General features: G+C 40.8%; 1 protein-coding gene across 1 annotated transcript; it reads left to right on the top strand.

Moving 5' to 3' along the window:
* Nucleotides 1–1,634: 1,634 nt before the first annotated feature.
* Nucleotides 1,635–10,602, top strand: LOC100659656 (lysophosphatidylcholine acyltransferase 2B-like). The gene is made up of 2 exons (XM_010598113.1): nucleotides 1,635–3,149; nucleotides 10,597–10,602. Exons 1-2 carry the CDS (start codon nucleotides 1,635–1,637, stop codon nucleotides 10,600–10,602), a joined length of 1,521 nt encoding a protein of 506 aa, XP_010596415.1.
* Nucleotides 10,603–15,178: the final 4,576 nt, after the last annotated feature.

Here is a 15,178-nt window from a genome sequence, read left to right as displayed (position 1 = left end):
TACCACCAAGAAAATAATACCAGGAGAAGAGCGCATCCTTTAGACCTGGGGTCCCTGCACTGAGAAGCTCCTAGTCCAGGGGAAGATGACAAGGATCTCCCTCCAGGGCCAAGAGGGAAACAAAGCCTTCCGCTGGAGCTGACACCTGAATTTGGACTTCCAGCCTACTAGACTGTGACAGAATAAACTTCTGTTTGTTGAAGCCATCCACTTGTGGTATTTCTGTTATAGCAGCACTAGATAACTAAGACAACAAGTAACTTGGCCAATGCCCACAGTATAAGTGTTAAAGCCAGAACCTGACCTAGATCAATCTGATTGTAAAGCCCATGATCTTTCCAGTTAGATCACATTCTTTTTAACAGGCTTTGGCAGCCACACTGCTCTTCCTGTTTCATTTGTAACTTGGTATGCTCCAAAAAATGGAAACATCTCTCAGAAACTTAAAATTTGACTTTTAAATCTTGGAAAATGAATTTAAGTTAGCAATTAGTAAATACAGGAATATTCTCTACAGCATTACTAAAGCTGCAAGTGCTACAGAAAGTCTGGTTCACACGAGCTCTGTTTCCCTCTTGATCACTTCAGATCACTTTGCTGCTCACAAAAGAAGGAGCAGACAGTTGACTGTGTGTGGACACTCAAAGTAATCCTGACTTAACTAAAACCTGTCATGGACAAATGTGATTTTAAGGTTTGTTGTTGTTGTTACTTATGTCACTTTGGAACGCTGACTGGTTCTTGTGGACTACTGTTAAGAACATAAACCCAACATGCCACAGCCAATTCTAGCCTATTATAATGATATGCTCCAATTTTTCCAATAAATGTGGAAAAAGTGCTTCTAACAAATACGCAGGCTCAAGGGTGCCATCAGCTACACTTCTTAGGATAAAGACACCTTACTACCTCCTTAGAAATTAATTTGTAGGGGGAGTAAATAGATTTGACTTACCAGCTGCCAAAACCAGTAAAGTAGGTAAACTTTACTGGTTAAAAAAACCCAAACCTGTTGCCATGGAGTCGATTCTGACTCATAGTGACCCTATAGGACAGAGTAGAACTGCCTCATGCCGTTTCCAAAGAGTGACTGGTGGATTTCAACTGCCCACCTCTTGGTTAGCAACCGAGCTCTTAACCACTGAACCACCAGGGCTCAGTGGCATTTAAATTTTAAAAGTTGCGATTAATATTCATCTATTCCCTGGGTGGCACAAAGGATTAAGTGCTGGACTACTAACCAAAAGGTTGGTAGTTTGAACGCACCCAGAGGTGCCTTGAAAGAAAGGCGTGGGATCTGCTTCTGAAAGGTCACGGCCTTGAAAACCCTACTAAGCGTATATGTTAGAAGCAAGATGTTTCCAAAAAACAAAAAAACACCATTTTTCTGTTGAAATTATTCTAATTCTTCTGTTACATAATTTGCCGTCTTTGATTTTTCCGATTTTAAAAGTAACGGAACATTTCCTATTAACCCACAATTGTCTCCAAGTTCTAATTATGCGCGAACAGAAAAAGCACCGCGATGTGGGGGAGGGGCGAGCCACGGGTGCCGCCCCCAGAGGCTACGGGCAAAGTGGGCTACATGACTCGCTCACCAAGGACTCCGAGTCGCCCGTGGAGGGGACAAGGTGATGGAGGCGGCCTCTGAAGCAGAGCCATGGGAATCCAGGCGCATCCAGTTGAGGAGCAAGTCCTTATACCCACCGGCGGTGGCCAACCCCTTTGTGCACCAGGTGCGCATCAGTGCCTGGGGCTGGGTGCGCACCATCCTCTTGGGGGTTGTGCTGGTGCCTGTGCGGGTGTCCTGCATCGCCTTCCTCTTCATCTTCATCTGGCCCGTGGCCACACTTGCCACCATTGGCCGTCCTATTCAACCTGCCCAGCCCGCCTCGAATTGGAGAAGACAACTGACGCAACCAGCTCTTAAGTTCCTGTTTCGGGCTATGCTCTTTTTGGTGGGGTTCGTGGTTAAAGTGAAAGGGAAAAAGGCAACACGAGACGAGGCCCCCATCTTAGTGGTGGCGCCGCACACCACCTTCTTTGACGTAATCGCCTGTGTTGTGGCAGGATTGCCATCCGTGGTCTCAGCTAGTGGAAACATGAGGATCCCAGGGGTTGGGAAAGTCATGCTGTCCACGCAGCCAGTACTTGTGACCCGGGATGACCCCAATTCCAGGAGGAGTACCCGGAAAGAAATCGTGAGGCGCGTGACATCCGGAAAGAAGTGGCCACAGATCCTGATTTTCCCAGAAGGAGTGTGTACTAATCGCTCCTGTCTGGTCACTTTTAAACTTGGGGCCTTCTCTCCAGGTGTTCCGGTGCAGCCAGTGCTGCTCAGGTACCCAAACACCCTGGACACGGTGACCTGGACCTGGCAGGGGTTTTCAGCATTACAGGTCTTTATGCTGACCCTGAGTCAACTCTTCACTAGGGTGACAGTTGAGTTTATGTCTGTTTATACCCCAAATGATGACGAAAAAGAAGATCCCATCCTCTTTGCCAATGCAGTGCGGATCAACATGGCAAATGCTCTGGGCGTGCCAGTGACAGATCACACTTACGAAGACTGCAAACTGATGATTTCTGCAGGTCACCTTCAACTACCCATGGAAGCCGGTTTGGTGGAATTTACGAAAATTAGCCAGAAATTGAAGTTAGATTGGGATAATATTCATCAGCGTTTGGATGAATATGCTGCAATTGCAGTTGCCTCAAAAGGAGGAAAGATAGGAATTGAAGAGTTTGCAAGCTTCTTAAAACTCCCAGTTTCAAAACCCCTGCAACAACTTTTTGCCCTCTTTGACAGAAATAATGATGGCAGCATAGACTTCAGAGAGTATGTGATAGGCCTGACTGTCCTGTGCAACCCTGACAACACTAAAAAGATTCTGAAAATGTCCTTTAAGCTTTTTGATCTTGATAAGGATGGTTTCATAACAGAAAAGGAGTTAACTTCTATACTGCGGGCAGCTTTTGGAGTGCCAGATCTTGATGCTTCCAAGCTCTTTCAGGAAATAGCTGGAGAGAACTCAGAGTACATTTCATTCAAAACCTTTAAGAAATTTGGCCTGAAGCATCCAGCATATGCCAAGTTATTTAGTTCATACCTAGACCTCCAGGCAGCCCATATATTTTCATTACCACAAGTAGTAGAGGTTTAATCGCTGCTTTCAAATGTTAAAGTCAACCGGAAAATGATTAAAGTTACCTTTCAGGTAGAAACTCTGAAATAAAAATTATCACTTGAGGAAAAATGCAATCATTTTTACTGTAAATGGCACCAACACTTAATTATGATATTAAAAATGCACTTGAGGAATATTTTAATTAGATTTTAAAGTACCTATTTTTCTTCTTTTTTTAAGGAGAACATTGTTTCTTTCAATGGGACCTAGAGGTGACCGAATAAGGGAACTGGTTTATAAACTTTGTTCACCCAGCAGGGTTTTAGTTAATGCCTTTATTTTGCTTAGTACTAAAATAAGCCCAGAGGAATGCTACAGCTCATCACTTCTCCCTCACTTTTGCAGAAGAAATATCTTATTAAGAGCTCCACAACAGTAAGTACTTTAAATTACCATTTTTATTCCCTCCAAAAAAAAATTTTTTTTAATTGTGCTTTAGGTGAAAGGTTACAGAGCAAGTTAGTTTCTCGTTAAGCAATTAATACACATATTGTATTGTGACATTGGTTCCCAATCCTGAGTGTCAACACTCTCCCCTTCTCAACCATTCGTCCAGCTTTCCTGTCTCCTCCTGCAATCTCATTCTTGCCCCTGGGCTGGTGTGCCTATTTAGTCTCTTACGCATGGTTGAACTACCTGTGTTGTTTGTTTTATGGGCCTGTCTAATCTTTGACTGGAACCCCTGGTGGCGTAGTGGTTAAGTGCTACAGCTGCTAACCAAAGGGTCGGCAGTTCAAATCCACCAGGCACTCCTTGGAAACTCTAATGGGCAGTTCTACTCTGTCCTATAGGGTCGCTATGAGTCGGAATCGACTCAATGGCACTGGGTTTTTTTTTTTTTTTTTTTTTGGTTAATCTTTGACTAAAGGGTGAGCCTCAGGAGTGACTTCATTACTGAGCTAAAAGGGTGTCTGGGGGCCATACTCTTGGGGTTTCTCCAGTCTCTGTCAGACCAGTAAATCTGGTCCCTTTTTGTGTGTGTGTGAGTTTGAATTTTGTTCTACATCTTTCTCTAGCCCTCTCTGGGACTCTCTGTTGTGATCCTTGTCAGGGCAGTCAGTGGTGGTAGCCGGGCATCATCTAGTTGTACTGGACTCAGTCTGGTAGATGTTGTGGTAGTTGTGGTCCATTAGTCCTTTAGACTGATCTTTCCCTTGTGTCTATGCTTTTCTTCATTCTCCCTTGCTCCAGATGGGATGGGACCAGAAGATGTATCTATCTTACATGGCGGCTCACAAGCTCTTAAGACCCCAGACACTACTCACCAAAGTAGGATGTAGAACATTTTCTTTACAAATTTTGTTATGCCAATTTGTTATGCCAATTGAGCTGAGCACCCTCCAAAAAAGACTTGCTAGGTAAATAACTCTTTGCTCTTTCTCAAAATAGCACAAATTTTCTATTTCACAGAAAAAATAAAAATAAATGTCACATAAAAAAATAAATAAGCATCACAAAGATACAGTACTGGGAGTACCATTGAAAGAGTTATATATAAATGGCTGTCCATTTTTAAATAAAATAGCAATAAAAGATTAAAATATGACCTCTGTGCGTGAAGATTTTGAGTGCTCATCATCGCTTCACCTTTGTAAACCCAGGATAGAGCTAGTGAAACCTAACTGCTTGGAGGAAACAAGTGCTAATTACCAAAAAGGCATTACGTATTTGAATGGAAAACAATGTGAGGGTGGGGGAAGAGAAGGTACAACTCCAGATGGTAACCTTAAAAACAGCTTTGTGAAAATAAGTCACAAGCTAATAGTACACTCTGTGGCAGCCGTGGGTTATTTCATTTAGTCTTCTAGACCACCACATTCTATAGTCTTGTCACCATTATAAGAAACCAAGGTTTAGAGAGCTCAATAGACTAGATCAACTTTGTACAGTTAATAAACACCCTAAACTGGATTCACACTCGTGATTTTAAAGCCTGTGTTCTGAATCATTACACTACATACAGAGAAGTGTTCCGAAATAGTCTAGGTGAGGTTTTTGCAGAGTTCTTAGCTTCATCAGTTCTGCCTATTTATACTATCAGCACTGGCAGGCCACTGGGCACATTAACCGTTGACCAATACTAAGGCAAAAAATTACTACATCTCCAACCTTGGGCAGAGAGCATTCAATAATACATACTTTTCAAAGAGAGCAATACGTATGAATCCTGTAATAAAATTCTGTGGTACTGGTACACGAATAGATGGCCCAAACAATGGAATAAGATAGAAAATCTAGAAATAGATCTAAGGAATACAGAAACGTTGGTATATGATAAAGGTAGTGTGTCAAATACGTGGGTGAAAAGCTGGCTGTTTTAATAAACCATGTTGGGTCAACTGGATAGCCATTTGGAAAAAGATAAAATTGATCTTTTTCTTGCACCATATAACAAGATAAATTCCAAATGGATCAGAGAAACAAAAACCAAACCCGTTGCTGTCGAGGCAATTCTGACTATAGGACAGAGTAGAACTGCCCCATAGGGTTTCTAAGGAGTGGCTGGTGGATTCGAACTGCCAACCTTTTGGTTAGCAGCCGAACACCTAACCAATGTGCTACCAGGGCTCCTTTCTCACACCATGTTGTTGTTGTTGTTAGGTGCCGTCGAGTCGGTTCCGACTCATAGCGACCCTACGCACAAAAGAACGAAACACTGCCCGTTCCTGCACCATCCTTACAATCGTTGTTTTGTTTGAGCTCATTGTTGCAGCCACTGTGTCAATCCACCTCGTAGACGGTCTTCCTCTTTTCCGCTGACCCTGTACTCTGCCAAGCATGATGTCCTTCTCCAAGGACTGATCCCTCCTGATGACATGTCCAAAGTGTGTAAGACGCAGTCTCTCCGTCCTTGCCTCTAAGGAGCATTCTGGCCGCACTTCTACCAAGACAGATTTGTTCGTTCTTTTGGCAGTCCGTGGTATATTCAGTGTTCTTTACCAACAGCACAATCCAAAGGCGTCATTTCTTCTTCCGTCTTCCTTATTCATTGTCCAGCTTTCACATGCATATGATGTGATTGAAAATACCATGGCTTGGGTCAGGCGCACCTTAGTCTTCAGGGTGACATCTTTGCTCTTCAACACTTTGAAGAGGTTCTTTGCAGCAGATTTACCCAATGCAATGCGTCTTTTGATTTCTCGACTGCTGCTTCCATGGCTGTTGATTGTGGATCCAAGTAAGATGAAATCCTTGACAACTTGAATCTTTTCTCCGTTTATCATGATGTTGCTCATTGGTCCAGTTGTGAGGATTTTTGTTTTCTTTATGTTGAGGTGTAATCCATACTGAAGGCTGTGGTCTTTGATCTTCATTAGTAAGTGCTTCAAGTCCTCTTCACTTTCAGCAAGCAAGGTTGTGTCCTCTGCATAACGCAGGTTGTTAATGAGTCTTTCTCCAATCCTGATGCCCCATTCTTCTTCATATAGTCCAGCTTCTTGGATTATTTGTTCAGCATACAGATTAAATAGGTATGGTGAAAGAATACAACCCTGTCGCACACCTTTCCTGACTTTAAAGCAATCAGTATCCCCTTGTTCTGTCCGAACAACTGCTTCTTGATCTATGTAAAGGTTCCTCATGAGCACAATTGAGTGTTCTGGAATTCCCATTCTTCGCAGTGTTATCCATAGTTTGTTATGATCCACATAGTCAAATGCCTTTGCATAGTCAATAAAACACAGGTAAACATCCTTCTGGTATTCTCTGCTTTCAGCCAGGATCCATCTGACATCAACAATGATATCCCTGGTTCCACGTCCTCTTCTGAACCCGGCCTGAATTTCTGGCAGTTCCCTGTCGATATACTGCTGCAGCTGCTTTTGAATGATCTTCAGCAGAATTTTGCTTGCGTGTGATATTAATGATATTGTTCTATAATTTCCACATTCGGTTGGATCACTTTTCTTGGGAATAGGCATAAATATGGATCTCTTCCAGTCAGTTGGCAAGGAAACTCTCTTCCATATTTCTTGGCATAGACAAGTGAGCACCTCCAGCACTGCATCTGTTTGTTGAAACATCTCAATTGATATTCCATCAGTTCCTGGAGCCTTGCTTTTCACCAATGCCTTTGGAGCAGCTTGGACTTCTTCCTTCGGTACCATCAGTTCCTGATCATATGCCACCTCTTGAAATGGTTGAATATCGACTAATTCTTTTTGGTATAATGACTCTGTGTATTCCTTCCATCTTCTTTTGATGCTTCCTGCGTCATTTAATATTTTCCCCATGGAATCCTTCACTACTGCAACTCGAGGCTTGAATTTTTTTCTTTAGTTCTTTCAGCTTGAGAAACACTGAGCGTGTTCTTCCCTTTTGGTTTTCCATCTCCAGCTCTTTGCACATGTCATTATAATACTTCACTTTGTCTTCTCGAGAGACCCTTTGAAATCTTCTGTTTAGTTCTTTTACTTCATCAATTCTTCCTTTTGCTTTAGCTGCTGGACACTCAAGAGCAAGTGTCAGAGTCTCCTCTGACATCCATCTTGGTCTTTTCTTTCTTTCCTATCTTTTCAATGACCTCTTGCTTTCTTCATGGATGATGTTCTTGATGTCATTTCACAACTCGTCTGGTCTTCGGTCACTAGTGTCCAACGTGTCAAATCTGTTCTTCAGACGGTCTCTAAATTCAGGTGGGATATACTCAAGGTCATATTTTGGCTCTCGTGGACTTGCTCTGATTTTCTTCATTTTCAGCTTGAACTTGCATATGAGCAATTGATGGTCCATTCCACGGTCGGCCCCTGGCCTTGTTCTGACTGATGATATTGAGCTTTTCCATCGCCTCTTTCCACAGATGTAGTCGATTTGATTTCTGTGTGTTCCATCTGGCGAAGTCCATGTGTATAGTCACCGTTTATGTTGGTGAAAGAAGGTATTTGCAATGAAGAAGTCGTTGGTCTTGCAAAATTCTATCATTTGATCTCCGGCATCTTTTCTATCACCAAGGCCATATTTTCCAACTACTGATCCTTCTTCTTTGTTTCCAGCTTTCGCATTCCAATCGCCAGTAATTATCAATGCATCTTGAGTGCATGTTCGATCAATTTCAGACTGCGGCAGCTGATAAACATCTTCTATTTCTTCATCTTTGGCCCTAGTGGTTGGTGCGTAAATTTGAATAATAGTGGTATTAACTGGTCTTCCTTGTAGGCATATGGATATTATCCTATCACTGACAGTGTTGTACTTCAGGATAGATCTTGAAATGTTCTTTTTGACGATGAATGCAACACCATTCCTCTTTGAGTTGTCATTCCCAGAATAGTAGACTACATGATTATCTGATTAAAAATGGCCAATACCAGTCCATTTCAGCCCACTAATGCCTAGGATATTGATTCTTATGTGAAAATTGGAAATCTCACACCATACAACAAGATAAATTCCAGATGGATCAGATAGCTAAATGTAAAAATAAAGTGAAACACAAATTATTAGAAATAAAGTGGATGGATTTCTTTGTAACTTGGAAGTAGGGAAAATCTTCTTACCTACCACTCAAAGGCCAGAAGCAATAAAGAAAAACAATGAATAAATTTCACTATATAAAAATTAAAAAAAAAAAACCTTTTGCAAGTCAAAAAACGTGAAAAGCAAAATCATAAGACAATGGAAAAACACATTTGCAACTTATATCATGAAGAGCTAATATCTCCAACCTAAAAGCATCTCCTAAAAATAGATCAAAAACAAAATGGGTAAAAGAAGTGAACAGATATTTTATGAAGAAATACTTAAATATTAAGAAAGATGTTTGACGTCACTTATAAGGGAATTACAGACTAAAAGAGATACTACTTCTCTTCTATAAGATTCACAAAAAATCAAAAGTTTAACCACATACTTTACTGGTGAGACTATGAGTAAGCAGATACTCCCATACATTGGTGATGGGAATATAAAATAGAGGGGAACTTGACAATATCTTGAAAAATTACATATGCAATTACCCCTTCATCCAACAGCTCCACTTCCAGGAATCTGTCCCAAAAATACATTGGCAAAAATACAAAATGACTTATGGACAAGGTTATTCATGGTGGCATTATTTGTAATAGCAAAAGTTTGAAAATAACATGAATGCTTATCAGGAGGGGACTAGTTGTGCATTCACACAATGGAATAAAATGAAGCAGCCACAAAAAGAAGTGATGAAAATCTTTTACATTGGTATGGTGTGGTCCCAAAATCAAACCAAATCCATTGCAGTTGAATTGATTCCAACCCTTAGCGACCCTGTAGGGCAGAGTAGAACTGCCCCACAGAGTTTCCAGGGAGCAGCTGGTGGGTTGAACTGCTGACCTTTTGGTTAGCAGCCAAGTTCTTAACCACTGCACCATCTGATGGCATTGCCCCAGGACAACCTTATGTTTTAGGTGGGGGTGGTGGTGGTATGAATACATATGTGGTAGTCAAATTTATCCTTTTCTTTTTTTCTTTTATTGCTTCTGGACTTTGAGTTGTAAGTAGGAAGGTTTTCCTTATGCCCCCATAATAAAGCAATTCACCAACTTATTTTCTAGCAATAAGTGGTTTTACTTTTTACACTTAGCTAATTGACCCATGGAGTCATGATAAACCAAAAGTTAATAAAAATGATTACCTATGAGAAAACCCATTGCTGTTGAGTTGACTTCAACTCGTAGCAACCCTATAAGACAGAGTAGGACCACCCTGTAGGGTTTCTAAGGAGCCATTGGTGAATTTGAACTGCCGACCTTTTGGTTAGCAGCAGAGCTCTTAACCACTACGCTACCAGGGAATAAGGTAATAGGGTAGAGGGAACAGGGAAGGAATTGAGACTTCTCTGATCAAGTTTAAATTATGTATTTAAAATTAAAATAAAAAAAGATTAAAAAACTATCCTTAAAAATTGGTACCAAATTGAAACAAATGAACCCAATTATATATCAAGATAGTGGCATAACCACATAGAGAAAAGAATTATTGCAAATAACTTAAGAACACAGTATTTTCATGAAAAGGTTTACATACAAAAAGAAATCATATTTGACATTTATGAGGGAGGGGAGGGGTGGGGATGGAAAAACACTTGATAGACAATAGATAAGTGGTAATTCCGGTGAAGGCTAAGAGAGCACACAATACTGGGGAAGCCAGCACAACCTGTACAAGGCAAGCCCATTGTAGCTCCATAGACACATGGACCTGAGGGACCGAATTGCTGGGCTGAGGGCTGTGGGGACCATGGTCTCAGGGAACCTCTAGCTCAGTTGGCATACAGAGTTTATAAAGACGATGTTCTACATTCTACTTTGGTGAGTAGTGTCTGGGGTCTTAAAAGCCTGAGACTGGCAATCTGGGATGCTCAACTGGTCTCACTCTTTCAGAAGCAAGGAAGAATGAAGAAAACTAAAGACATAAGGGAAAGATTAGTCCAAAGGACTAATGGACTACATCTACCACGGCCTCCACCAGACTGAGTCCAGTACAACTAGATGGTGCCCAGCTACCACCACTGACTGCTCTGACAGGGATCACAATAGAGAGACCAGACAGAGCTGGAGAAAAATGTAGAACAAAATTCCAACTCAAAAAGAAAGACCAGACTTGCTGGCCTGACAGAGACTGGTGAAAGTGAAAACCTGAGAGTATGGACCCTGGACACCCTTTCAGCTCAGTAATGAGGCCACTCCTGAAGTGCACCCTTCAGCTGAAGATGGAACAGTCCCATGGAAAAAAACAAGACTAAAAGAATGCACCAGCCCCGGGGCAGAGTCTGGAAGGTAGGAGGGAACAGGACAGCAGGTAATAGGGAACCCAGAGTTGAGAAGGGAGAGTGTTGACATGTCATGGGATTTTTAACCAATGTCATGGAACAGTGTGTGTACTGTTTGATGAGAAACTAGTTTGTTCTGTAAACTTCATCTAAAGTTCAATTAAAAAAAAAACACAGTATTTTGACCATGCATCCTTATTGAAATATATTCTACGAACAAATAGAGATGCAAAAATCTTAATTTGAATACACATAGTCTAACTGCTAGTAGTAATACTGGTATTTTTTTTAAATTAACTTTTATTGAGCTTCAAGTGAACGTTTACAAATCAAGTCAGTAACATATAAGTTTACATACATCTTACTCCGTACTCCCACTTGCTCTCCCCCTAATGAGTCAGCCCTTCCAGTCTCTCCTTTCTTGACAATTTTGCCAGCTTCCAACCCTCTCTACCCTCCCATCCCCCCTCCAGACAGGAGATGCCAACACAGTCTCAAGTGTCCACCTGATATACTTAGCTCACTCTTCATCAGCATCTCTCTCTTACCCACTGTCCAGTCCCTTTCATGTCTGATGAGTTGTCTTCGGGGATGGTTCCTGTCCTGTGCCAACAGAAGGTTTGCGGACCACGGCCGCCGGGATTGCTCTAGTCTCAGTCAGACCATTAAGTATGGTTTTTTTATGAGAATTTGGGGTCTGCATCCCACTGATCTCCTGCTCCCTCAGGGGTTCTCTGTTGTGCTCCCTGTCAGGGCAGTCATTGATTGTGGCCAGGCACCAACTAGTTCTTCTGGTCTCAGGATGACGTAGGTCTCTGGTTCATGTGGTCCTTTCTGTCTCTTGGGCTCTTAGTTATCGTGTGACCTTGGTGTTCTTCATTCTCCTTTGCTCCAGGTGGGTTGAGACCAATTGATGCATCTTAGATGGCCGCTTGTTAGCATTTAAGACCCCAGACGCCACATTTCAAAGTGGGATGCGGAATGTTTTCAGAATAGAATTATTTTGCCAATTGACTTAGAAGTCCCCTTAAACCATGGTCCCCAAACCCACGCCCTTGCTCCGCTGACCTTTGAAGCATTCATTTTATCCTGGAAACTTCTTTACTTTTGGTCCAGTCCAATTGAGCTGATCTTCCATATATTGAGTGTTGTCCTTCCCTTCACCTAAAGCAGTTCTTATCTACTAATTAATGAGTGAAAAACCCTCTCCCTCCCTCCCTCCCTCCCCGCCTCGTAACCACAAAAGTATGTGTTCTTCTCAGTTTATACTATTTCTCAAGATCTTATAATAGTGGTCTTATACAATATTTGTCCTTTTGCCTCTGACTAATTTCGCTCAGCATAATGCCTTCCAGGTTCCTCCATGTTATGAAATGTTTCACAGATTCGTCACTGTTCTTTATCGATGCGTAGTATTCCATTGTGTGAATATACCACAATTTATTTAACCATTCATCCATTGATGGACACCTTGGTTGCTTCCAGCTTTTTGCTATTGTAAACAGAGCTGCAATAAACATGGGTGTGCATATATCTGTTTGTGTGAAGGCTCTTATTTCTCTAGGGTATATTCCGAGGAGTGGCATTTCTGGGTTGTATGGTAGTTCTATTTCTAACTGTTTAAGATAACGCCAGATAGATTTCCAAAGTGGTTGTACCATTTTACATTCCCACCAGCAGTGTATAAGAGTTCCAATCTCTCCGCAGCCTCTCCAACATTTATTATTTTGTGTTTTTTGGATTAATGCCAGCCTTGTTGGAGTGGATGGAATCTCATCGTAGTTTTAATTTGCATTTCTCTAATGGCTAATGATCCAGAGCATTTTCTCATGTGTCTGTTAGCTGCCTGAATATCTTCTTTAGTGAAGTGCGTGTTCATATCCTTTGCCCACTTCTTAATTGGGTTGTTTGTCTTTTTGTGGTTGAGTTTTCACAGAATCATGTAGATTTTAGAGATCAGGTGCTGGCCGGAGATGTCATAGCTGAAAATTCTTTCCTAGTCTGTAGGTGGTCTTTTTACTCTTTTGGTGAAGTCTTTAGATGAGCATAGGTGTTTGATTTTTAGGAGCTCCCAGTTATCTGGTTTCTCTTCGTCATTTTTGGTAATGTTTTGTATTCTGTTTATGCCTTGTATTAGGGCTCCTAGGGTTGTCCCTATTTTTTCTTCGATGATCTTTATTGTTTTAGTCTTTATGTTTAGGTCTTTGATCCACTTGGAGTTAGTTTTTGTGCATGGTGTGAGGTATGGGTCCTGTTTCATTCTTTTGCAAATGGATATCCAGTTATGCCAGCACCATTTGTTAAAAAGACTATCTTTTCCCCAATTAACTGACACTGGTCCTCTGTCAAATATCAGCTGCTCATATGTGGATGGATTTATATCTGGGTTCTCAATTCTGTTCCATTGGTCTATGTGCCTGTTGTTGTACCAGTACCAGGCTGTTTTGACCACTGTGGCTCTAAAATAGGTTCTGAAATCAGGTAGAGTGAGGCCTCCCACTTTCTTCTTCTTTTTCAGTAATGCTTTGCTTATCCGAGGCTTCTTTCCCTTCCATATGAAATTGGTGATTTGTTTCTCTATCACCTTAAAAAATGACATTGGAATTTGGATCGGAAGTGCGTTATATGTATAGATGGCTTTTGGTAGAATAGACATTTTTACTATGTTAAGTCTTCCTATCCTTGAGCAAGGTATGTTTTTCCACTTAAGTTTGTCCTTTTTAATTTCTTGTAGTAGAGCTTTGTAGTTTTCTTTGTATAGGTCTTTTACATCCTTGGTAAGATTTATTCCTAAGTATTTTATCTTCTTGGGGACTACTGTGAATGGTATTGATTTGGTGATTTCCTCTTCAATGTTCTTTTTGTTGATGTAGAGGAATCCAAGTGATTTTTGTATGTTTATTTTATAACCTGAGACTCTGCCAAACTCTTCTATTAGTTTCAGTAGTTTTCTGGAGGATTCCTTAGGGTTTTCTGTGTATAAGATCATGTCATCTGCAAATAGAGATAATTTTACTTCCTCCCTGCCAATCCGGATGCCTTTTATTTCTTTGTCTAGCCTAATTGCCCTGGCTAGGACTTCTAGCACAATGTTGAATAAGAGCGGTGATAAAGGGCATCCTTGTCTGGTTCCCATTCTCAAGGGAAATGCTTTCAGGTTCTCTCCATTTAGAGTGATATTGGCTGTTGGCTTTGCATAGATGCCCTTTATTATGTTGAGGAATTTTCCTTCAATTCCTATTTTGGTGAGAGTTTTTATCATGAATGGGTGTTGACCTTTGTCAAATGCCTTTTCCGCATCAATTGATAAGATCATGTGGTTTTTGTCTTTTGTTTTATTTATGTGATGGATTACATTAATTGTTTTTCTGATATTAAACCAGCCTTGCATACCTGGTATAAATCCCACTTGATCGTGGTGAATTATTTTTTTGATATGTTGTTGAATTCTATTGGCTAGAATTTTGTTGAGGATTTTTGCATCTATGTTCATGAGGGATATAGGTCTATAATTTTCTTTTTTTGTAATGTCTTTACCTGGTTTTGGTATCAGGGAGATGGTGGCTTCATAGAATGAGTTTGGGAGTATTCCGTCATTTTCTATGCTTTGAAATAGCTTCAGTAGTAGTGGTGTTAACTCTTCTCTGAAAGTTTGGTAGAACTCTGCAGTGAAGCCGTCCGGGCCAGGGCTTTTTTTTTGTTGGGAGTTTTTTGATTACCGTTTCAATCTCTTTTTTTGTTATGGGTCTATTTAGTTGTTCTACTTCTGAATGTGTTAGTTTAGGTAGGTAGTGTTTTTCCAGGAATTCATCCATTTCTTCTAGGTTTGCAAATTTGTTAGAGTACAATTTTTCGTAATAATCTGATATGATTCTTTTAATTTCAGTTGGTTCTGTTGTGATGTGGTCCTTCTCGTTTCTTATTCGGGTTATTTGTTTCCTTTCCTGTATTTCTTTAGTCAGTCTAGCCAATGGTGTATCAATTTTGTTAATTTTTTCAAAGAACCAGCTTTTGGTTTTGTTAATTCTTTCAATTGTTTTTCTGTTCTTTTTAATTCATTTAGTTCAGCTCTAATTTTTATTATTTGTTTTCTTCTGGTGCCTGATGGATTCTTTTGTTGCTCACTTTCTATTTGTTCAAGTTGTAGGGACAGTTCTCTGATTTTGGCTCTTTCTTCTTTTTGTATGTGTGCATTTATCGATATAAATTGGCCTCTGAGCACTGCTTTTGCTGTGTCCCAGAGGTT

This window comes from Loxodonta africana, chromosome 3 (genome assembly GCF_030014295.1).
Source record: "Loxodonta africana isolate mLoxAfr1 chromosome 3, mLoxAfr1.hap2, whole genome shotgun sequence".
Lineage (NCBI taxonomy): Eukaryota > Metazoa > Chordata > Mammalia > Proboscidea > Elephantidae > Loxodonta > Loxodonta africana.
Note: the sequence above shows the minus strand (reverse complement) of the source record. Positions and strands in the feature narration are given on the sequence as shown.